Raw genomic sequence first — 26,415 nt, forward strand, 5'->3', positions numbered from 1 at the left:
TTCTTCCACAAAGTGATGAAAATTTTTACAAGATAATGTTTCAAGTTTAACTCTTAAACCATTGTCACAAACACATTGGGAAAGTCAAATTGAAAGTGTAAAAGTAATAAAATTTCAAGCTTTAGAAATAAGAGATGCTTTGTTACAATTAGCAAAAACGAGTGAAGATCCTAAAACAAAAAGTGAAGCTGATTGTTTGGCAACATATGAGCTTGAAAGCTTTGAATTCTTGTTAGGCATGACTATTTGGTATGATATATTATTTGCCGTTAACTCTGTTAGTAAAAATTTACAATCAAAAGACATGTATATTGATGTTGCCATAGATCAACTAAAGGGTCTCATATCTTTTTTAAAAAATATAGAGAAGATGGACTTACATCTGCTATGATTTCATTTAAAGAGATTGCAACCAAAATGGAACTAGAGTCTATATTTCATGAAAAATATATAATTCATAGAAAGAAACAATTTGATGAGAATACCAATGATGAGATAACACAATTTGCTGAAAAATCTTTTAGAATTAATTATTTTATATATATAGTAGATCAAGTTATTTCATCAATTGAAAGTAGGTTTGGAAATTTTCAAATATATGAGGATATTTTTGGTTTTTTATTTAATTTAAAAAAAACTAAAAGCACTAGATGATAATAGTTTGAAAAAATATTGTCTTAATCTCGAAAGTTTTCTCAAACATGATGTTTATTATGATATTGATGGCTTAGATTTATTTTCAGAACTAATAGTTTTAAAAGAAGTCATGCAAATAGATGAAAATACTCCAATTAATGTACTTAATTATTTAAAAAGACTAGATTCTTTTCAAAATGCATATATTGCTTATAGAATATTACTAATAATACCTATTACGGTTGCATCTGTAGAAAGAAATTTTTCAAAATTAAAATTAATAAAATCTTATTTAAGGTCTACTATGTCACAAGAAAGATTAAGTGGATTAGTTATATTATCAATTGAAAAAGAAATGTTAGAGGAACTTTAATACAAAAACTTAATTAGTAATTTTACATCTCAAAAAGCAAGAAAAATAGATTTTAAATAAAAAATTCAATATATATTATTTGATTAATATTTAAATATAAAAAGGCCCCACTTAAAATTTTCGCCTAAGGCCCTCAAAGTTGTTGAGCGAGCCATGACATTTCTCTTTTCATAAAAATAATGTCAAAATTTTCTTAATATATATGATTTATTAAGAATTTCCCTAAGAACACCTGTTAATATGACCTGATTACAAATACTAGAATAATTAAGTGTGAGTGTGCAGTCTAGTTTGTTGACAACTAGAAATTATAATAGTCCAATAATGGTTTGGTTTTCAAGCAATAGGATCTTCTATATATATATATATATATATATATATATATATATATATATATGTCGCCGTTACTACTTACTACCATGCATTGCATGTATGTAATCACTCACTACCAAAACTTATTCCTCCCAAAGATTTTCTCGCACTCATAGAAATTTACGGACAAAGAGGAGGTATTAAATATATATAGTCTAATTCTATGCTTATTCCTCCAAATTAGTGGCAGCTGCCGATTGAGAAGTTAAGAGAGAGATGGAATATATATGAGAGATGTAATTAATTACATAGTTGTAAAGTTGTGATTTACAATTATGTTTTATGTTGGCTTTAATTCCGTGTTAAATTTGATTGTAATTCTATTAAATTATTTTCCTGTATTTTTGTGGGATTTAATATAAGGGTTGTGTGTGGGATTTTGGTGAAGATTTTGTGAAGATGATTTTGCGACTAGCTTGCGACTGGCTCACGAGTACCAACCTGCGAAATAGACCATGTGAAAAGCACATGCTAGAATTTTAAGAGTCTTTGATAGACTGGATTTCGTGAGTCATTTGCGACTCAAGCCAAGTTGCAAGTGACCTGCGAAACTTTCTTCCTGATTACTTTTGAGTGTGCTTTTTCTCATACCTTTACCAATACTATATAAACCCTCATTACCCACGAAATGTAAGAAGAACAATGAGTATTCACATGAAAATTTTGAGAGATAAAACCCTAGCCAAACACTTGAGAGTTAGAGATTGTTTACCTAGAATCCTCTACATCATTTCTCTAGAGTTCCCATTTACTCTTGCCTCTCTATCTACATATCCTTGAGAGGTTTTTAGCCCAAACATTTACCTCACCCATTCTAAGTGTTGAGAGAAGTTTTGGTGCCTATGGGAAGCATTAAAAGAAGCCATTGAGTGGCGGATGCAATCGGGCGGAATTGCGAGATCTCTATAACTAGTGAAGACAAGAAGTCTGTTGGTAGCTAGAGCTTGAAGGGCTCAAGTACATTGCGTAGATTAGGCTTAGAGGGTCTTTTTGATATTTGTATACTCCAACTTATTTACTAGTGGATCGATTTCGGTTTAGAGGGCTGCAGAGAGGTTTTTTGCTGAGTACATCGATTTCCTCTTCAATAACACATCTCGGTACTATCTTGTGTTTGCATTTCTCTTCTCTACTCTTTAAGCTTTACATTTATCGCTTATTGTACTTGCTTATGTATTAGAGTAGTGTTCCGGTTTACTGCACATCTTTTACTCTTGTTCTGCACTTAATTAAGTTAGAGTAAAATCTCTTAAGTTGTAATTTAAAATTGGGGATCTAAACAAACATTAGTGTTTCTACACTAATTGAACTTTCAATAGTAAACTGGAATCTGTGACTGTGACCAGGCTAGGATTATTTGTAATTTTACAACATAAAATAAGTTTCTTAATTTGAAGAGTAATTTGATAATTTTTTTCAAAAGGTTGATAGATGCATATATTAAAAATGTATGATTGTGTGTGGTGGTTGAACATGGACTATATAATCAACCACGGAGTATATAATACAGTTAGTGTTTTCTGGGTTGTTCCATTGAGATTTTTTTTTTTTTTGAGAATCCAGATCCAAAGGTCAAGTTTATTTCATAAAAGATCAAAGATTACAAAGCATCACAAGTCACTAGAGGAGCTATATCATCAGGACAGGATTCAGTCCAGACCTTTAGCTCACTGTCATAAAATAGCTTTCCTGGCAGGCAAGAAAATGAAATAATCTTCAAATATTACAAAACAAACCTAAGGGGCTCTCAGCTCTCTTATATTGTTTGGAAAACAACCCTTTGTGATATTAGGAAGTGAGACAACCAAAATGAAAAATAAGCAAGTGAAAGTGAAAAGGTATTATACAGAAGACAAGGGAACTTTGCATATTTATGACAATGTGGTTGGAAAATTTTAATTTTTACTCATACAATTAAAATTATGCAGGTATAACATGCATTGTCATTCTTTGGAGTGCAAGTTCCTTTTAGCCTCAAATGAATAATCTGTTTGTATTGGCTTTGGCTACTCAGTAATTGGCTGCACGGATTGTGCCAAGTACACATTCAAAAGTACAGGTAGTGGATATGATAGTTTTAGCAAGTTGTAGGTTTTTCTAATTTAAAATAAGTGCCCCATAAATTTTAATTTTGTCAGTCATTATCACATAAGTATCATCCTTCAAGTAAGGAATATTTACCTTCTTTTAACTTTTACACAAAATTATCTCTATAATCTAACAAGTTGAAAACTTGATCATTAATTCATCAGCTATTTGTTCCGCAGTAAATAATGTAAAATAAATACGATAATGATGCATGTATTTTCAATTATGTAAAGTTGTGATTTTCAACTAGCCTTTGTTAATTTTAATTCCATGTCAAATTTGGTTGTAATTCAGTCAATCATTTCCCTGTATTTTAATTGTAAGGGATGAGTGTGAAAGATTGGTGAAGAATCAAGTATGCAATGAAGATCAGTGCAAATTCGTGACTAGCTCACGAGTAAAGCAACCCGCAAAAAGGTCACGTGTGAAGTACAAGACTAGAAGATAAAGAGTCATACCAACCTGTCATTTCACGAGTACTTTGCGAGAAAGGCCATCTCGCAAAGTACCCGCAAAACTCTCTGTTTGGCAAAAATGAAAAGTGTTTTACGAAATTCTTTACACACACTATATATACCCTCATTACCCACAAAATTGTAAGGAATGTTTTTCAGAAAGAAAACCCTAGCAAAACACTTGAGAGTTAGAGATTGTCATACCCACAATCGTATATACAAATTCTCTTGGTTTTCCTCTACTCTTACCTCTCCATCTATACATCCTTGAGAGGTTCTTAACCCAAACACTTACCTCACACATTCTGAGTGTTGAGAGAAGTTTTGGGGCTTTTGAAAAGCATTGGAAGAAGTCATTAAGTGGTGGATGCAATCGGGTAGAATTAGGAGATCTCGAAAGCTAGTGAAGACAAGATTCCGAGAAGTCCGTTGGTAGCAGGAACTTGGAGGATTCAAGTACATTGAGTAGATTTGGCTTGGAGGGTTTAAATGAAGTTGTAAAAAAAATAGAATGTTTGATGTTTGGTGAATTGTAAAATGGTATGTTAAAATTGATAAAGCAAGATTTTGAAGTGGTAAATGTTAAAATATTTAGCATTCTTGATAAGAATGCTCTTAGAATTGCACCATGTGTAAAAGTCTTGCCCACCAAAACTTTTGTCAATCACTTCAAGATATGGCCCTTTTCCTACAAGTCTTGCCCACCAAAGCTTATTCACACAATGCTGCCTCCATAGTGCCTTTTTTTTTTTCTTCTTCCTATATATATATATATATATATTTTTTTTATTATTTTAATTATGGGTCAATTCCAACGTTACATTACATGTCAATAATTGTGAAAAATATCAGGATTTGATATGAATAGAAAACAAACATCTGGGAGCAAGACTCCATATTATATTATTCCATGGCAGATAGCCCTCTACTTGTAAAAAATTGTTTAATTCCCACAAATGGTTTGTCAAGGGTCAGACCACTAAAATAATTCCCCATTGAGTTTTCCCAACTCAACCACTCTTGACAGTTGACGACTTCACAATTTGGTCTAATCACTATCACGTTTTCCTCATATTTAACTTCAATCTCTTTTGCCTTAATCAATAGGACAAGGGCAACACCGTACTACCGACTTTGTTTGAATCTTTCTGTGAAAATGACATTTTGTGGTTTTTTTATACTATTCCTCAAACCCAAATTAGCCATTTACGGCCTCTTTCTTGGAACTTGCTCAAAATAAAGACAGGCTACCGATACAAATTCAGGATCTGTTTGAATGCCGTTTATTACTGAAAACTAAAAATTGAAAATTGAAAAAACTATAACAAAATAATTTTTAAATGTGTGAATAATGCCATGAAACTCAATTTTAATAAAATTTTTTCACAAAACTGTACTTATGGGTCTCGTAAACAGTGCATAAGACCACACAAAAATGCAAATGCCTACCGCGGGACGCTATCCAAACCAACGCTCAATATACTTCACACACTCAACCCTTTCATTAAATGAATCTTATCGAACTACTATAAATTTTTCATCCCATGAAGGCAAGAAAAGAAATATCTGAAATATATGATAATGGCATGTGGTCCTTCATTTATTATGCAGCTAGAGTTATCTACTCTATATAAAAAAATATCAGTAAGCTGGTTGGAAATCTGAGCAAGAGGTTGATAGTTGATACTGTCATAGGTTTGATTATTGAGTTTTTGCCTTTGTATTGATTTCTTTTTTTAGTTGGTGTTATCAGATGGGCTTCATTTGAGACCCTTCAATCATTTTCTTACGCAGCAAAAATTTCTTCCAAGAATTCTGTGGTTTTGAAGCTTAATGGATCAAAGCACTCAGCTGTTTCAGCTGCTGCTGCTGCTTTTCATGCAATATTTGGTTATTGCAGTGACAGTCAACACTGCCACAAATGACTGTAAGTCCACTTTAATTACTACGTCCCTTTTCATCGTTTGTTAATCAAGTTTTTCATTAGGTTTCTTGCTTAGCACCTCTTGTTTCTCCTTTGCCATACAAATAAGAGAACAACAATACATTTTGCCTGTTATTTGGCCATTCATAAATCAACAATTCTGGTTTCTGTTCTTCTTCTTCCTCTTTTGTTTTGTTTTTTTTTTCCAGTATGACCCAAATTTATTAGATTGCTGAGAGAACATGAAAAAAAAAATTGTAGTTTTGAGATTCAAAATTTCTACAATTTAATAATTTGAGCAGACAGAAGAACTCATCCAATAAAGTGACCCTTGGACAATAATTTGATTAACTTGGGCTGAATTTTCTCTTAACAACATAAAAAAACAAGCTTTCGAGTTTTTTGTTTGTTTTTGGGAATTCTTTTTCCATATTTCTCCACAATACAGGGATGATTGCTGTTTCTGTTAATGATTATCAATGATCTCCAGAGTGAAAATTACAGATCATTGCTCTGGAGAGTTACCCTCTGTGCCTTAAAGGCATTAACTGCATATTGTAATATTGTGTATGGAAACCTCATCTTTAGGGGGCACAATTCTTTTGTAGTATTCAGTAGTTTGAATGACATTAGTGCTGTCAGTCAAGTTTGATCCAAGTTACTCAGCCCTTTTTTTTTTTTTGGGTTAATGATGATATGATGGTGTATTTAATGGCTTTGGTAAGGTTAATTCTCAGCACTTGGAACTGGGAAATACATAGTCAACCCTGACAAGAAAATTAGCTCCTGGACAGTGCTTTCTTTTTTGTTATTTGGGTTGCAGAAATAACACTAGTGTAATTATACCAAACGCTCAAAGAAGTCCAGCTTTTAAATAAAGCTGCGTTTCAGCCCCTAAAAGCCCAACCAAACGGGCACATAATCTTTTTCTTATTTTATGTATATATTCAATATAATACTTGCATATGAGCTTTAGCTCAAATGACAAATCCTCATCCTACTAGAATGAGATGGAGGATGCCATTATACGTAAATGACAAATCCTCATCCTATTAGAATGAGATGGAGGATGAGATTATAAGTTCAAGATCCACTATGTACATGTGTGAGTGCAACTTTATCAATACAAATAATAATACTTTATCCTTGAATGGTTGTGTCTAAAAATTCTAATTGATTTTTTTTTTTTTTACTCTGGTGATTCAATCATTAAAACTATCTAACAATTTCTGGTGCAGATCTTGGTCTACTGTCTCTCAAGGATGAATTGCAGAACACACCAACATCTTGGGCGGGAGCTGATCCTTGTGGTGGCAGTTGGGAATTGATTCATTGCACTAATTCACGTGTGACCTCCATGTAAATTGCACCCTTAAATACTTTTTTTTTTTTTTTAAAGGTTTTAATTCTGTCCAGTTTTTCATACTAACGTGACTGTTCTTTATGTCAGAATATTAACAGGCATAGGTTTGTCAGGGAAGCTAACTAGTGAAATCTGGCAGTTGTCAGAGTTACAGATTTTGTACGTCATCTATTTGCACTTAGCCACTGCTTTTTGTCATTAAAATATTAACACATGCAAGTACTGAAAATCTACTATCTATTTTTCTAGATTTTCAGTACTCGCATGTATTAAGATTCAGGATGGGTTTGGATTCGGCGTTTACGTTTTGCGTTGCGTTTTCAGCTTTTTTTTTTTCCAGCCGTAGTTGTTGACCAAGTCTTCTGTGAACCGTGCATTCGTGCACTGTTCACAGACCCACCAATTTCACTTTTCAGTAACTTTTTCATTAAAAATGGGTCTCGCGGTACTATTCACACATTTTAAAATTATTTTGCTACAGTGTTTTCAATTTTCAGTTTTCAGAAATAAGTTCTATCCAAACAGACCGTCAGTGCTTACATCTGAAGCAGCAAATTTCTCATGTCAGGGGAGGCGCTCTTTATTTATGAGAGATGCATCCCAGAGACCAACCGTTTCAAGGGATTATCGTTATAACAATACTGACTCAGAAGTTTTATTTTGTTTTATTTCATAATTAAATTAATTAAATTACTCCATTATTTGATGCAGTATTTCATTAGTCGCTTCTTCAGTTAGTCTTCTGTAAATTCATTCCTGATGATCAGCTTTTTTCGTATAGGGATCTATCTTACAATATTGGCATAACAGGACAACTTCCAAGTTCAATTGGGAATTTAACTAAACTTGTAAACCTGTAAGATATTATCAATTTTTGTCAAAGGATTAGCTCATACTCAACTTGTGTTTTAGATCCCTACAATTAACCTGTTGCTTTTTCTGTACACTAGAAACTTGATTGGTTGCAGTTTCTCTGGCTTAATTCCAGACACAATAGGAAACCTAAAGCTGCTAAGAGTTCTGTAAGACTTTTGACTTAGTATTCTTATCGTTTGAATGGAATATCAAATGCAATGAAAGTACTTACAGCTCTTAAGTTTTCCTCCATTTAGTAGACAATGATTTTCCGGATAAAGGGTCAATTTTTTCTTCTAAATCACAATTTGAGGCTATATCTATTGCAGTTTCACTTTTAGGCCAACATACACTGAATTCTGGAACTTTTCATTTGCTATGAATTGCAGATCTCTAACTAATAATAGCTTCAATGGACCAATTCCAGCTTCTATTGGTTCTCTTTCCCAACTTTACTGGCTTGATCTCGCCAATAACCAGCTTGAAGGACACCTACCAGTTTCTAATGCGACTGCACCTGGTCTTGATATGCTACTTAATGCAAAGCATTTGTATGTCATTCTCTGTTTCAAGCCGATTACTTTGTGTTTTCCACTCAACGATGATCTAAAATATTTTCATCATCTACAGTCATCTGGAAAATAATAAGCTCTCAGGAAACATTCCACCTGAACTTTTCAACTCATCAATGATTCTAATACATTTGTAAGTTCTATTGGTTTACTTTCAGCTAGGTAGCAAGCTTCAATAAAGACTGCATATTAATGATGTTTAAAATATATGCATAATGGACTCTCTTTGGTTCACGTCTTTGTTTTTAATTTTCTGAATTTTGCCTCTGCATCATTTTTTGCTCTAATGCTGTCAGCTTGAAGGTCTTGGACATGGAATCTAAGAAAAAAGCTTCATTTTGATATTCTCAATTGCATAGCAAAACACAGTCAATTTAGTCATACCTTCCTACTGCCGTTGTATATGTTTCTTGCAGGATTCTTCGAAGCAATAAACTCACTGGCAGGATTCCAAGTACCCTTGGATTTGTGCAGACTTTGCAGGTGATGTGAGTATCTAGCTCACATAATGAAGTGATTTCAGACCAAGATTGTTGCTAGCTGTGAACTTTTTCTAGTTATTGTACTGAATATCTTGTTTTCATTACAGCCGCTTTGATTGGAATTCAATAACAGGACCCATGCCTTCGAACCTCAACAAGCTTGTAAATGTTGGTGAACTGTAAGCAAAAAATACTGACACACCAAATGCAGCATTTATACTGGTTTAATGAAATTATTTATGTCATCTTATGTGGGAATTTTCACTTTACAAAGAGAACTTTTGGTGCTCTGTTTTCAGGTACTTGTCCAACAATAACCTGTCTGGTCCGATTCCCAACCTTACTGGCATGAATTCCCTCAACTATTTGTAAGCTGTGTTAATATTACTTGAGATTGAATTTAAATTGTGGTGCAGGGGTTAATGAGCATTGTCAGACCATTATAACTGATGATAAAAATTTTAACCTCCAAAATAGATACTGTTTGCCGCAGTCCTATTTCTATGGTTACTATATTTAACATAATTTCTATCGTTTATTTTGTTTACACTATAAGTGTAATCTGTAGGGATATGAGCAACAATAGTTTTGATGGATCTGAAATTCCTCCATGGTTTTCAACCTTGAGTTCTTGACCTCCTTGTAAATTTCACCCTTTCCTCGTGCTACCCACACTCAAAATCCCCCCCCCCCCCCACCTTATACCTCAAATGAAAAGTCAAATTACACAATCCTCACAATCACTTATACCCAAGATCCACTAGTAACATCTGATGTGGGACTTAGCACACATCCGCACAACCCACACTCAAAACAATCCAATCCAATCTAATCAAATCCGCACAATTTGGAGTATAACAATAGACACACACACACACATATATACATACATACATATATATGTATGTATGTATGTATGTATGTATGTATGTATAAATGCATTCTTGAAATATTTATGGTTGCTCATTCTGCTTTGTCTAATATATTATCGTTTATATTAGACCTTATGATGTCTGCTCTTACAAATTTACCATTCTTTGTTCCCCTTGTTTAAGTACAATGTGTCCTTGCCAGTACAGTCATTAGTCCTTGCTGCGTGTTTGGATGAACTGAAGACATCTTGGTCTACTTTGTTCTCATGTGTAGCGATTTCTAATTTATGGCAAATTAGTAGATTTTGATTATATCATATATCATCTGCTGCACATATTTCTCAAACAATACCCATTACTATTTTGATGTAGGACAATGAACTTTAAAAATGGGACTTTGTCTTTGAGAAACAAAGAGAAGAATAAAAAAATGGATAGGACCTAGGATTTGGCACCTAGGGTTTACTTGGAATCAACACCAAGTGATGAAAACTGTGAAATTGAATCCAAGAATCACCACCAAGAGTTGCATGGAGTCAACATCATTCAAAAATGATAGGAGCTTAGGAATCAGCACCTGTGCTTTCTTGGAATCACCTCCAAGCATTGGGGGGAAAAAAACCTTCAAAACCAAATTTCATTAATCCATGATCAACTATCTATAATAATGAACTTTGGCTGTTTCTAAATAGTGTTTTCACGTTACATCAAACATGAAAAGAAAATAAACTCATAATGAGATTATGTAATGGGGAATTAAAATCAAATAGCAATCAAATATCTCTAAAAGCATCAATCAGTATCAAACATGATCAATCAGGTACAACAAAATCAATAGCACGAATGGAATCAATCTGGTGTCTGCACAACTCATGGACATGATTTTGCTAGTCTTATATTGTATAAAGGATGGCTGCCTGATGGTCTTCTTCTAAATTTCTTTGGGTTCAATAGTTAAGTGTTGAGAATGAACCTTTCCAGAAAAAGCTATTGGCTCCGTCAATAGTTTTAAACTCTTTGCGCAAAAGCATCTAGATTCTTTTCAATTGATAGATTATTGAAGTGAAACATTTAGTTGGATTTCTGTTAATACCTTACCATCAATAGTATATATTCTGGTCATTCTTTTTGTGTTGTTTACACCTCCAGTCTTCCATCTCCTTGTAATTTTGACTTAGTGGGACCCATATCTGGTCAGGTCAATTAAGTTAGCAAGACAGACCAAAATGCTTCTTGTGCAAGAATTTGTGTTTGTTAGGGTATATTTAATTAAGAGTTTTCATTGTCAACCTAAAGCATCTCTCTTTTGGCTTGGGGATGGCCATATGGCCTTGCATGTGAAATTGGTGGTGCTCTTCTCTCTCTCTCTTGGGTTTGCATGTGTGTATGAATATATTCAGGAAACTTTCAAACAGGGTATCAGACAGTCACAGATCAAGCAGTCAAGAATATAAGAATAGAGAATGAGAAGAAAGGGAAGAAGGACAAACAACCATGATGGCTGAAGCTACAAGAGAATTTAATTCAGTAGCTAAACTACTTGTAGTTTAGCAATTAACTTAATTTAGTTGTATCACACGTGTTGTAGTTTTGTGTTCACATGTGCAGTAACTGTTTAGTAACTGTTTCCCTTATAATTTGGTTTACTTAGTTACATTCAGTTTTGGGGATTTAGGTATTTTGTATATAAGTTTGAACAGTGTACAGATTCAATTCATTCAATCAATTTACAGAAAGTTCATCATCTTTCTCTCTCACTCTCAATTTCTCTCTGTTCATATTTCTGCTTCTTTTATCTTTGCTTTCTTATATGGTGTCAGAGCTCGAGCCTCCATCAATGGCGTCGAATAATCAGACTGACTCGTCTTCTTCTTTCCAGTGAGCTTCTCAGCGAGAGTTATCTCCAATGGAAGATCCACGAAGTCCCTTTTTCTTGCATCATGGTGAAACTCCAGGTGCGATTCTGGTTACTCAGCCATTAACTGAAGATAACTATCCTACTTGGGCCAGAGCAATGAGAATGGCTCTGGATGCCAAAAGCAAGTTAGGTTTTGTTGATGGTTCTGTCAAGGCTTCAATGGCAGTCACACCACTTGAGAAGCAAGCTTGGTCCAAGTGCAATTCGATGATCTCTTCCTGGATCTTGAATTCAGTTTCTCCTCATCTTACAGCTAGTGTGATTTACAGAGACACAGCATTTGAGGTATGGAATACTCTCGAAACGTTTTCCCCGAAGCTAATGGACCAAGAATCTCTCGGCTTCGGAAGCAAATTTCAAGTATGATGCAAGGTGCTGCTATAGTAACGGGTTTCTTCACTGATCTTCAAGCTGCTTGGGATCAATTATTGAATTTCAGACCTTTACCATGTTGCTCATGTGGTAAGTGCACCTGTGGTGTAAATGATAAAATCACTGCATTTCAGCATCAAGATGCTCTCATGTAATTCCTCAATGGCTTGAATGATTCTTATTCTCAAGTCAGAACTCAAATCCTCATGATGGAGCCTAGTCCTTCTATTGACAAGGCATTTTCTTTGGTGATTCAAGAGGAACGGCAAAGATGCTTGGGTTTTGCTGTTACTCCTTCAGTTGAATCTACTGCTCTTGTAGTGAAGAATCAAGGATTCAATCAAGGGAATTCATTTCCAGGGAATAACAGTAAAAATTTTAAAGGGAATAATACTAAAGGAAGGCCTATGTGTAGTCATTGTGGGAAGGTTGGCCATGTGATGGAAAAATGTTACAAACTAATAGGTTTTCCTCCTGGCTACAAACAGAAAGGTAGAGTGGCTATGGCAAATCAAGTTTTGGTTGAAGGTGATCAAGGCACTTCTGATATTCAGCAAGCCAATCCCTTCCCTTTCACTTCAGAGCAGTGCCAGCAATTGATGTTAATGCTTAGCTCTCATGCTTCCACATCAGGTGGTTCCAATGATGCCCTGCACTCAGCAAATTCTGCTCTTTCAGGTAAAATGTGTAATACTTGGTCAGATTTTGTTTCTTTAGACTTGCATCATTCAGTATTTGCTGTTAATCCTGCCAATAAGAATGCTTATGGTAATGATGTGTGGGTTCTTGACACTGGGGCTACAGACCACATAGTCCATTTTTTATCCTTGTTTACACATATCACTAGTTCAATTTCTACTTTTGTCCAATTACCAAATGGAGAAAAAGTTATGGTTACACATATAGGTACAATACAAATTACTCCAACTCTGACTCTTGAAAATGTCCTATGTGTTCCCTCTTTCAGTTTTAATTTGATATCAGTCAGTCAATTAACCAAAACCCTGTCATGTTGTCTTGTTTTTCTTTCCAATTTATGTTTCATACAGGACCTTACTTGTTGGAGAACAATTGGAGTGGGTGAATTGCATGACAATTTGTACTTGCTGCAAACTACATCCTCTTGCAAATTTGATTCAGCAGCTTCCTCAATTCTTGAGTCTGTTTTTCATTCCTTTGTTAATTCTGTGTCTGATTCTGTGTCAATTCCTATTGTTACTAAGCCATATCTTTGGCACATGAGGCTAGGTCATGTCTCCGATAATAAGCTTCATGCTTTACACAGTTATCTCCCTGATGTACAAACTTTTCATAGTAATAAAAACTGTGTTCTTTGTCCTATTGCAAAACAGAAAAGACTTCCATTTCCTTCTTTTAATCATATTTCAGATAATGCTTTTGATTTGATTCACTGTGATGTTTGGGGACCATTTGCTAGGTTCACTCATGATGGTTTTAGGTATTTTCTTACTATTGTGGATGATGCCACAAGATCCACATGGGTTTATCTTATGAAATCAAAAGCTGATACTAGAGCCTTACTAATTTCTTTTTATAACATGATTAACACACAATTTCATACCAACATTAAGGTCATTAGAACAGACAATGCTCCTGAATTTTTCTTAACAGAATTTTATGCTAACCATGGCATAATTCACCAACATTCATGTGTTGCCACTCCACAACAAAACTCAGTTGTGGAGAGGAAACACCAGCACATTTTGAGCATAGCAAGAGCATTGAAGTTTCAATCTAATGTTCCTATTTCTTATTGGGGTGAATGTGTGCTAACTGCTGTTCATATTATTAATAGGTTACCTTCCAAGATCTTAAACCATAAAACTCCTTTTGAAAAGCTCTATGGCAAACCTCCTATTTTTACTCATTTGAAGGTCTTTGGTTGTCTTTGTTTTGCATCCACTTTATCTCACAATAGGACTAAATTTGACCCAAGATCCTCTTCCTGTGTTTTTATTGGTTACCCCTTTGGTGTCAAAGGTTACAAGTTACTTGATTTGACCTCCAAAAGAATTTTTATCTCTAGGGATGTACATTTTCTTGAAACTGTGTTTCCTTTTATTTCACCTTCACATTCTTTGTCCCCTCACTCTAACATACCTTTACCTCATCTTTTCCCTTCAGTGGCTCAACCCCCTGCTTCCCTACTTAATTTTCCTATTTCTACTGTTCCTTTGGACAATTCTACTATTCCTTCTGGTCCTACTGATCCTTTGGATCATTCTACTGTTCCTTCTGGTCCTACTGACCCTTTGGATGATTCTATACCTCTTATTGAGGCTTCTGCAGATTCTACAACCTTACATTCCTCTCCTTCTCTTCCATCTGCAATTCCTCCCTATTCTGTACATTCTGCTCCTTTGAGGAAAACTTCCAGGGTGTCTAAACCACCCTCTTACTTACAAGATTATAAGTGCAGCTCAATTGTCAGTGCTAAGCCTACTTCCTCTCTTCTTGCCAGCAAGCCAGGTATACACTACCCCTTATTCAATTACCTTGATTCCTCTAAATTGTCTTCCAATTATGCCCATTTTTGTTCCCTTATTTCTACCATTCCTGAGCCTACATCTTACCATGAGGCAGTCCAAGATTCCCACTGGCAGGATGCTATGGCATCTGAAATTGCAGCCTTGGAAGCCAATCAGACCTGGACTATTACTCATTTACCTTCTCATAAAAGGGCAATTGGGTGCAAATGGGTTTATAGGGTTAAGTATAATGCTGATGGTTCTTTGGACAGATATAAAGCTAGGCTTGTTGCCAAGGGTTTCACCCAACAAGCTGGCTTGGACTTCACTGATACATTTTCCCCTGTTGCAAAACTAACCACTGTCAAAACTTTGCTTGCTATATCTGCTGTGAGAGGTTGGCATTTGGTTCAACTTGATGTGAACAATGCTTTTCTTAATGGTGACCTTCATGAAGAGGTGTATATGCACTTGCCTCAAGGCTTTCACAGCAAGGGGGAGAACTTAGTTTGCAAGCTTAACAAATCTTTGTATGGCCTCAAGCAAGCATCAAGACAGTGGTACTCCAAGTTTTCAACAACTATTTTGAAGTATGGATTCAAGCAGTCCAAATCTGACTACTCTTTGTTCACTAAGAAATGTAATGAGACTTTTATAGCTTTATTGGTGTATGTTGATGACATCCTTATTGCAAGTAATGATGTTCAAGCTGTTGAAGACCTCAAGAGTGCTTTGAATCATGAGTTTAAGTTGAAAGATCTTGGCAATCTGAAATATTTTCTTGGTCTTGAGGTGGCTAGATCAGAAAAGGGGATTTTATTGTGCCAAAGAAAATATGCACTAGGGGTTCTTAAAGATGCTGGTATGTCAGGTTGTAAACCCAGCAAAGTGCCTATGGAACAAAACTTGAAATTAAGTAAGTATCATGGAGATTTGCTGCCTGATCCTGGAATTTATAGAAGGCTAGTTGGAAGGCTGCTATATCTGACTATAACAAGACCAGATATCACTTATCCAGTCAATAAACTATGTCAATTCATGGCTAAACCTAGAAAACCACACCTTGATGCAGCCTACAAAGTATTGCAGTATATTAAAGGGAGTCCTGGTCAAGGCATTCTTCTATCCTCAAGATCTGACCTGCATTTGAAAGCTTACACAGATGCGGATTGGGCATCTTGTATAGACACTAGAAGATCCACTACAGGGTTTTGTGTGTTCTTAGGGGATTCATTGGTTTCATGGAAGTCTAAGAAACAATCTATAGTTTCTAGATCCTCAGCTGAAGCTGAGTACAGAGCTATGGCTTTGACAGTTTGTGAAATGACTTGGATGCTAGCTCTACTAAAAGATTTAGAAGTCCATCATCCACAACCTGGTATGCTCTTCTGTGATAACCAGGCAGCAATCTATATTGGTGAAAATCCTGTCTTTCATGAAAGGACAAAGCACATAGAGGTGGATTGTCACTTGGTTAGAGATAAAGTACAAGAAAAGGTGATACGTTTGTTCTTTACTCCTACACATGCACAGCTAGCAGATTTATTTACCAAAGCACTTAGTAGTCAACAGTTGAGGTGCTTAATGTCCAAGATGAGTATTTTGAATATACACAACAATGAGTCTCATCTTGAGGGGGAGTATCAGATAGTCACAGATCAAGCAGTCAAGAATATAAGAATAGAGAATGAGAAGAAAGGGAAGAAGGACAAACGACAGTGATGGCTGAAGCTACAATTTAATTCAGTAGCTAAACTGCAAGTAGTTTAGCAATTAACTTAATTTCATTATATCACACGTGTTGTAGTTTTGTGTAGTTGTATCACACGTGTTGTAGTTTTGTGTTCACATGTGCAGTAACTGTTTAGTAACTGTTTCCCTCATAATTTGGTTTAGTTAGTTACATTCAGATTTGGGGATTTAGGTATTTTGTATATAAGTTTGAACAGTGTACAGATTCAATTCATTCAATCAATTTACAGAAAGTTCATCATCTTTCTCTCTCACTCTCAATTTCTCTCTGTTCATATTTCTGCTTCTTTTATCTTTGCTTTCTTATACAGGGAAAAGGTTTAAATTCTTTAGTATTGATTTGATTTCAACCTTTAAATCTTTTATTGGCAGAGAGATGGAAAACACGCAACTTCAAGGAGAAGTTCCTGTTTCCTTATTCAGCCTTCCCAATTTACAGACTGTGTGAGTATCAGCTTGATCTCAAGCAGCACTGATTCTAATGTGAATCAAACATATAATTTCCATAGGTTCAAACACAATGAAATCTGTCTAGCTATACACACACATACAACTAAACAAATTGTGTGACTGATTTGACACGTGGGGATAGATTATTAAAGAACAACCGGCTCAATGGTAACTTAAATATTAGCACCACCTACAACACCCAATTGCAACTCATTGATCTACAGAACAATTCGATTTCTAGCTACACAGAAATCGCTGGAGGGTACAAAAAGAAATTGATGTAAGCCATAATCAATTACTTTGGTTGTTTATTTTTTAAATGCATTGTTGAAGAAATAACTATTTTATCATTTATTGGAAGTCAACTATCCATGATATTTCTTTTTAACTGATTTTAAAGGTCTAACATCATTGGGCCAATTTTCCTTTATTATCTGCAGACTTGCGGGCAACCCAATTTGCGAGACACAGAACATCTGCGGAGTTTCCCAACCAAATAATGGCCCATCATACTTGACTCCACCAAAGCTCTGTCAGCCTATTACCTGCAGTTCGGGTCAAGTTTCTAGCCCCAACTGTTTATGCGCACATCCATACAGTGGAACTCTAGTTTTCAGAGCAACTTCCATCACAGACTTGGGACACTTAGGTTACTACACAGATCTTGAGGCGAATCTTATGAAATCTTTTGAAAAACTGCCTGTAAATTCGGTCTCCCTCAGTAACCCAAGCAAAGACATTTTTGGGGACATTAAAATAAGACTACAAATCTTCCCGTCTGGCCAAGGTTATTTCAATTGAACAGGACTTTCTCAGGTTGGGTTTGTGCTCAGCAATCAGAATTTTGTGCCCCCAGATGATTTTGGACCTTACTATTTTTTACCTGATCTTGTTCCATATGATTGGTATGCAGGTAGCTTCAAATTCACATTTAAATAGAAAGTAGTACTTCCAATATTGGATTTGTCTTATTGTGATGCATCTCTAAAAACACAAATTGTCGCAATGTTAGCTTGATATTATTATGACCAATCTCTCTCTCTTGCTCTCCCTCTTTCATGTCATTTTTTTATGTTTCTACAGAAACCAAAAAGTCTTTGAGTATAGGCGTTATAATTGGAGCAGCAGTTGGTGGCACTGTCCTGCTTCTATTATTACTCCTTGTAGGGGTCTATGCTTTCCGCCAAAAGAGAAGAGCAGAAAGAGCTTCCGAGCAATTGAATCCTTTTTGTAAGATAGTTATGATGTAAACTTGGCACTTCAGAGCTGTTAATATTAAATTTTAAGGGTATATTATCACTTTCATTCCATACAAATGTAGCACAGTGGGATCCAAATGGTGGCAGTGGTGGCATTCCTCAATTAAAAGGAGCAAGATGCTTCTCCTTTGAAGAGCTTAAGAAGTACACCAACAAGTTTTCTGAAGAAAACTCTATTGGATCTGGTGGTTATGGGAAGGTTTGATTATGACTACTCTTGTCAGTATATTAATAGTTTTCTCCATTTTTGAGAATATATCAGAAGATTCTGCAAGTTCTATAACAAGAAATATTTTATATTCATAAAATTTGTTTTGTTCTTCTGGCACTTCAAATGCTTAATTTCCTTTCCAAAATTTTCCTTGTTCTCCCATTAACTTCTTTCTTGTTAATAAAAGCTTCTTAAGCTTTTCACAATATTTTTGAACTATGCCTGTCTCAAAATAAAAACCAAATGTCTAATCCGTCAACATTTCTACAGGTTTATCGAGGGACTCTTCCCACTGGTCAACCGATTGCCATCAAACAAGCTCATAAAGAATCTTTGCAGGGTGGGTATGAGTTCAAAACTGAGATTGAACTTCTATCAAGGGTTCATCATAAGAATCTGGTTAGCCTTGTTGGTTTTTGTTTCGATCAAGGTGAACAAATGCTTGTATATGAGCATGTTCCAAATGGTACTTTGAAGGATAGCCTCTCAGGTACTTCCATCCAATGCCTCACCTCCTTTATACGAATTCTAGTACTGTTTGACACTTCATGTGCATTACTTTATTAAAAAAATATCATGGAACTCTTCTGTTTATTAGTGCTGTTAAGTTGTAAAAAATGGTCATATTAGAGTGATATGGAAAGATTACAAGAATACCCCTATGCTAATATAAAGAAATAACAAGGAAACTCCAACACCCCCTCTCAAGCTAGAGCATACACATCAAACATGCCCAACCTTAGCACATATTAATAGTAGAGTGATATAGCAAGAATACTCTTGCATTAATGTAAATAATAGCAAGCTAATATAAGAAATAACAAGACTAACTCTAACAAGAATTTATACCATACTCACCATTAAGGCACCAGTAGGGAGGCCATACTTCTTGTATCTACTTGCAAAAGAAATAAAGCAAACCACACAATAAGATGCAATTAATAAATCTGTTATATTTCAGCAGTGTTCATCCAGTGACAACCTCAGAGGATTCACCATCATTGTGTTATAATGCTTCCCTCACCTTCTGATTGCTTGTTTCCAGAAAATGTAAATTAGCCTATAAAGAATGCTGATATAATTCTTCATAAAAATTAAATGAGGTAGCTGTTGCTTATGCAGGGAAGTCAGGAATTAAGTTGGATTGGATGAGGAGACTAAAAGTAGCCCTAGGTGCAGCAAGAGGACTGGCCTATCTTCATGAACTTGCCAACCCTCCTATTATACACAGGGACATTAAATCAACCAACATTCTGCTTGATGAGCGCATAAATGCAAAAGTTGCTGATTTTGGTCTCTCTAAACCTATAGGTGATGATGAATGGGATCACATCACCACTCAAGTGAAGGGCACAATGGTTAGTGGAAAATCCTTTTAACCACTACTGCAGTAATTAATGCGTTTCTATAAAAATGAACAGGAAAATAAGAATGATGGAGGACAACTGTGGTTTATTATAAACTCAGTCAAAACATTTATTTGTGTTCTCTACCATGTGATTTTTTATGAGAAAATAAGCATTAGGAGCTTATAATCTAATTACATTTGGTAATGGAAGAATTGGATCAAGATGTTTGCAAAAAATTGTCCCATCACCAAGTCTTTCTTCATGGGTGGCTTCTTACCATATCTTGTTGGACCATATAGTCATATGCATGTGTTTGGAATTTAAATTTTTCTTAACAAACAGCACACATGATTTCCTATGACTAAGGATGTGCATTCAAGCCTTGAGATCATTTTGAATTACATGGCATTGCATCAAATTCTAGCACTGAGAGTTGATTTTCTATTATGGTGTAGGGCTACTTGGATCCTGAGTATTACATGACCCAACAGTTGACTGAAAAGAGTGATGTATATAGCTATGGAGTGGTAATGTTGGAGCTGGTAACTGCAAGAATGCCAATTGAACGGGGGAAGTACATTGTCAGAGTGGTGCAGATGGCAATGGATAAAACAAAAGTATTATACAACCTTCATGAAATTGTTGACCCCGCCATTGGTTTGCAAACATCACCAAAAGGATTAGAGAAGTTCATGGACCTGGTAATGAGGTGTGTTGAAGAATCAGGAGCTAACAGGCCTGCAATGGGTGATGTGGTCAAAGAGATTGAGAACATAATGCAGATAGCTGGTTTGAACCCCAATGCTGAATCTATATCTGCTTCAGACAGTTATGAGGTAAGTAAGGGGAATTCTGGCCATCCTTACTACAATGAGACCTTTGAGTTTGAGTACAGTGGGGCTTTTCCAACTTCAAAGATAGAGCCTCATTGAGTGTGTGCTTTTTTACATTTTGAATGTTGAGCTACGTGCTTTATATTGGATAGGGGATGTTGTTTTCACATGGCAAAGAATCAGAATTTGTAATTGAAATGGATGATATAATTTTGTTTTTTTATATTGTGGAGAATATTCCTAGCTTGTTAATAATATATATAGTGGAATGATTATGTTTTTGGTTTGTTGAAAGGTTGGTTCAAAAAATTGATTAAAAATGGAATAAGATGTATCCACCTTAAAAAATTAGTTTCCACTTTGATTCTTTGAAATATTTAAACATTTCCTCCAAAATCTAGCTCTTAATCTTAGCATGAAGTTTCAAACATCTCTATCCTCTTTGAGGATCTTCTTACTTCTAGAGGATTTGAGTGGTACTATACGGTAGGACTATGAATGTATTAGATTGGACAAGGGGAAATTTTTTAACCAATCTGCCATTAATAGGTTGGAAATTTTTGAAATAGCCGCCAACCCATCAACCTCTAAAAACGGCTGGTCGGTTGAAAATTTTGACGGTTTCGACTTGGCAAATTGGGTGAGTTAGCTTTAGTTATATATAATATACTAAACTTTAAAAATCATTTTACCAATTACAGAGAAATTTAAGAAGTTATATTTCATCTAGGGGTGTGCAAAAAACCCACTAACCCGCCAAACCCGACCCTACCTAACCTAACCCGCCGGGTTGGGTCGGTTTTTAGGGCTTGGTGGGTTGGGTTGGGCTATAAATTTTTTTTTTGTAGCGGGTCGAGTTGGGTTTGGGTCATAAAATTACAATCCGGCCAAACCCGACCCGACCCGACCCACCCATATTTTAATATATATTTAAAATATATTATATATTTAATAAATATTTTTTTAAGTTAAAACCCAGCTGTAGAGCACTTCATCAATTCTTACAAACATATATAATATAAAATCCTATTACTTTCTTTAATATATATTTAAATATATTATATAATTAATAAAAAAATATGGATTCAATTTAATAATAATAAAAAAATGTCCAACCCATGGGTTCAACTCGACCCAACCCGACCCATGTGGACGGGTTGGGTCGGACATATGTGATGAGTCGGGTTGGGTCGAATTTTTTTTGACCAAACATGGTGGGTTGGGTAAAAAAATTCCCTCAACCTGACCCATGCACACCCCTAATTTGATCAATAAATCATTGGAAAAAAATTTAGGAATTGACTCATGTTTCCATATATCAAAATACATAGGTCCTTAACTATGAGAACTTTCTAACTTTTTTCTTTAAAAAAATTGTTGGGTACTATATCTATGTCACTATGTATGCTTATAAATATGTTGGGAAAATATTATTCATTTTCATATTAAAATGCATAAATAATGGAATAAACCAAAAAAAGAAAAAAAAAAAAACCTTAAATTTGATATGAGATCAAGTGTAAAAAGAGATGAATATATATCTTGGTGGGTTGGGTTGGGTTATGGCGGTTTAAAAAAGACTCAACCTGCCATCCAACTTGATCTACTACTTTAAAAGTTGAACTCACGCTAATCTACTTGAAAATTAATACACAGCCCCGCTATACGGGAAGTAGGCAGTTGACTAGCATGACATACATTCAGTCATCATCATAAATATATATATATATATATATATATATGTAATTATTTTTTATAATTTATTGATATTTGATTTAAATTATATACATTAAATTATAACTCATAAAACATTTAAAATTAGGTTTCAACAGTACAAAAACATCTCAAAGCATAACAATACAATAATTAAAGATCATAAACACTTCAAATCTTAAAATATAAATACTATAAATTCAATAATTCAACAGAAAAAGATATTAAAAACTCAAAATTTAGAGACAAAAAATCATACTATATATATATATATATATAATCAGGTCAAGGTCCCCAATTTACCTAACCCGTCTTAACCTAATTCAAAGCAAATATTTAGCTCTCATTCCGTCTTTGTCTCATTTGCTACTGGGAATGAGTTTTAATCATCCCATTCAAAGTTGGGCAAGACTGGTGCCCATGCAATGAACAAAGTCTAGATTGAAGCTATTTTCTCTGTTCCACTTCATGGCGGTTTATAAGACATATATTATATTTAAAAAATTTACATGATTAATTTAAAAATGAACAAAATTTAACTACAAAGTTAGTTGTAGCGCCTAAGGATACAACATTACTTAATATCGTGAACATTACTACATATTCTGAAAATCTAATTGTTGGATTACGTGTTTTTTAGAATCTTTACGCTCTTAATACCCATGTCAAATTTTGTGCCAATCAAATATTATTTACTATATGACCTATAAGCTTATATTTTATGCATAATTTTAAATTATAAAAACTTACAATCTAAATCATTTATTAATAACACAGTTATTGATCTTTAATTTTGAAGAGGGTATATTTAGTGTAGACGGTCAGAATTTGCAAAGACCTACGATAGGTAGCAGTACAAGGGCGACGGATAAAAACATGAGACGACAAGGCTCCTTAAGTATGGACGGATGATCTAAGGTGAACGAATCACCTTCAATAGATGGACGGTCTAAGCTGGACGGATCATCCCTCAGTGGACGGATGACCTGCAGTAAACGGATAGTGCTTCGGACGGGTACTGATGACGACAGTGTCGAGATAGGCCACGTGGCAGTGACACGGCTTACTTGGCCTCCAAGGGAATTTCAAATAGCAACAACTTGAGCTCCACGATTAACCAAACCCTTATATGGGAAGGGTCCCTTAAATTACGTGCGTTTATGAAAATCTTCTCTACTAGGAAATATTCATCTTCTCCAAGGAACGAAGGTCAGCTCCTCATCACTATAAAAAGGCCATAACCTACAGAAAACAGGTACGCATAATTCATCCTAGCTCTGACACTTTAGAGTTGTGACAATCTCTCTGACTTAACCTTTGGAGGGTATTAGGTCGGTACCACACCGGTATCCTCTTGAGGTCTTTTTCTTTTTGGTGTGTGCAGGTGTTGTTTTGGGCATGTAAGAACTTTGTAGCCTACTGACAATTTTCGGCATCATCAGTTGGAGCCATTTGTGGGAAAGGAGCTCGAGTAGATAAGTTGTGCTGTTGTTTTCCAGACAAAAAGGTTGCATGGTGCTTACCCATTCGATGGCAACCAACACCAACTCTTAAGGAGACGAACCACGTACCGCGGTTCTTGAGAAACAAATTCAGACATTGGCAGCGGCGGTTGAGCGCCTTACCAAGCAAAACCATGACTTGGAGGAACAACTGCACCAAAGGGACACTGAGCCTCGGGACTAGGAGGGGGAACAGGAAGGGAACAACCTTCAGCGTAACGACATAAGACAGAATCGAGAAAGGCCAAAAGGCAGCAATGTTATGAGCAGGTCAACGGCCATGGACATCGCCCTGCCGAACCTGGTAATAGATATGCAAATGATGAGAGAACATATGGACTTGATGATAAACACCCTCAAAGGGTGGGTATTGAATGATCTCGATGATTTGGTGCACAGGACGGATTCGCCTTTCATTGCACTTGTCACTTCATTCCCTCTACGGCCGAAGTTTCTTATGCCGTAGATAGAGGCCTACGACGGATCAAAGGACCCGTTAGACCACTTGGAAACGTTCAAGATCCTTATGCTTCTACAGGGCATAGCAGACGAAATCATGTGTAGGGTCTTTCCCACCACATTGAGGGGTCTTGCAAGGGTGTGGTTTAGCAAGTTGACGCTAAACTCCATCAGTACTTTGAAGGAGTTGAGTGCCCAGTTTGCCTCACACTTTATTGGAGGACACAGGTATAAGAAGTCAACTGCATGCCTGATGAACATCAGGCAACGAGAGGATGAGATGCTAAGGTCTTACATCACCCGATTCAACAAGGAAGCCCTCTCGATAGATGAAGCCTATGACAAGATACTCGTTGCAGCATTCACTAACGAACTACGGAAGGGTAAGGTTCTGTTTTCTCTATACAAGAACAATCCAAAGACTATGTCGGATGTGCTTTACAGGGCTACCAAATACATGAATGCAGAAGACGCACTACTTGCGCGAGAAGAAAAGCCTAGAAAAAGAGAAAGACCAGAAGATGTAAGACAAGAGAAAGGGCGGAAGGTTATGAGGACTGGTGACAGGCGAGAAGATAGACGCTCCAAGACCCCCTCGGTGAGATTTGCAAATTTCACTCCACTGAATGTTCCGATCGATCAGGTACTAATGCAGATAAAGGACGAAGGGTTGTTAACATTTCCTGGCAAGCTGAAGGGTGATCCCAACAAGAGGTCCAAGGACAAATATTGATTTTTCCATCGCGACCATGGCCATGATACTTCCGAGTGTTATGATTTGAAGCAGTAGATAGAAGCCCTGATCAGGCAAGGGAAATTGTAGAGGTTCGTAATCAAAGAGAAGACGGACCAGCCGCAAGAGCAAGGCCCCCGGAGGGAGAATGAGCGCCCCAAGCCACCCATCGAGGACATAAGAATGATTGTGGGGGGCACAACAACTCCCTGTTCAACCAAGAGGGCGCACAAGGCGTACCTCCGATTGGTCCGGAATGTCCAGCTGACAGGATTGGTCTTAAGGATGGCACGCATTGCTTGCATGCTTATAAACACTTGAATAACTGCTCGCACTTCTATCCTTTCCCAATTGGCCCTGTGATATCTTAAACTTTATAACTTGTTGAATATTGCCTCAAATTCCTAATTAGTTTTGGTTTGAGTTTACTTGACGTAGAAGCAATGATTCTCCTTGTCATAGGAGGAAAATTATTACTTATTGAAGAAGTAATGAGTATTTCCTGTCCATCAAGGAATAAAATTGAAGTTTTATAAATAGGCATTATTGTAAAGGGTTTGGTGGCTTTTGCCCAAGATTCCTCCCACGTGGGGAGAGGTGAAAAACTTCTAGAAGAACATGGTGGGTTTCTTCGAAGAGTAGTTGGTAAATTATTTGGGGTTGAAAGATTACCCATGGTTGGGTGTTGAGAGTTTTTTGTTTTGTGAGTGTGAGAGATTTATTGGGTGTATTGAGGCTTTGGGTTTGTGGGTTTATGTTGGTGAGGTTTGTGAGTATTGTTCGTGTGAATTGTGAGTAATGGCAGCTCTAGGAATTTTTTATTGGGTGGTCATTATGAAACTTAAATTATACAAAATCTAATAAAAATAGAATTTCATATATTGACAAAAAAAAAATGCAAATACTTAAAATCTTACAATTTTCTTCTACAAGTTTTCTTATTTTGAAATTGTTGCACGATAGTCTCATTATCAATGCTATAGTTAGATCTCTTTCAAAATTTTAGTTCAATAAAATTTTTCTTGGGCTTTTCCTTTTTGTTTCTAAAGTCCTAATATAATGTTAAGAGGATCAAAGTTTGGTTACTTTTTTTTTAGAGGAAGTTTGACTACAAACTTAGTTGTAGTTTGAGGTTATAACTCTCACTAAACAAATTAATATAGTTACATATCTTGAAAATCTAATAGTTGAATTATATTTTCTTTATGTTTTTAAATATATGTTAAATTTCATGCCAATTGGATGTTATTTAGTATTTGATCTATTAATTTATCTTTTATGTATAATTTTAACTACAAAAATCCAAATTCAAATGTTTGATTGATAACATAACTATTGATCTTTGTTTTTATTGATATTTTGCAATGGATGATATAAGAAGAA

The 26,415-nt window shown here is 35.6% G+C and overlaps 2 protein-coding genes and 1 pseudogene across 2 annotated transcripts; all 3 read left to right on the forward strand.

Annotated features, from left to right (window-relative positions):
* Nucleotides 1-5,490: 5,490 nt before the first annotated feature.
* On the forward strand, nt 5,491-20,896 carry LOC142609324 (leucine-rich repeat receptor protein kinase HPCA1-like; annotated as a pseudogene).
* On the forward strand, nt 12,322-14,105 carry LOC142609325 (uncharacterized). The gene is made up of 2 exons (XM_075780896.1): nt 12,322-12,960; nt 13,332-14,105. Exons 1-2 carry the CDS (start codon nt 12,489-12,491, stop codon nt 13,364-13,366), a joined length of 507 nt encoding a protein of 168 aa, XP_075637011.1. The 5' UTR covers nt 12,322-12,488; the 3' UTR covers nt 13,367-14,105.
* A 3,500-nt stretch (nt 20,897-24,396) lies between the features above and the next one.
* LOC142610440 (uncharacterized) lies at nt 24,397-25,032 on the forward strand. Its single transcript, XM_075782251.1, has one exon. The coding sequence runs from the start codon at nt 24,397-24,399 to the stop codon at nt 25,030-25,032; it is 636 nt and encodes a 211-aa protein (XP_075638366.1).
* Nucleotides 25,033-26,415: the final 1,383 nt, after the last annotated feature.

Source organism: Castanea sativa, chromosome 9 (genome assembly GCF_040712315.1).
Source record: "Castanea sativa cultivar Marrone di Chiusa Pesio chromosome 9, ASM4071231v1".
NCBI lineage: Eukaryota > Viridiplantae > Streptophyta > Magnoliopsida > Fagales > Fagaceae > Castanea > Castanea sativa.

Coding starts and splice junctions, on each gene's coding strand:
- LOC142609325 (XM_075780896.1), top strand. CDS start 12,489: ATGATGGAGCCTAGTCCTTCTATTGACAAGGCATTTTCTTTGGTGATT. Junction 12,961..13,331: donor AGCAAATTCTGCTCTTTCAG/GTAAAATGTGTA, acceptor TGTTTCATACAG/GACCTTACTTGTTGGAGAAC.
- LOC142610440 (XM_075782251.1), top strand. CDS start 24,397: ATGTGTAGGGTCTTTCCCACCACATTGAGGGGTCTTGCAAGGGTGTGG.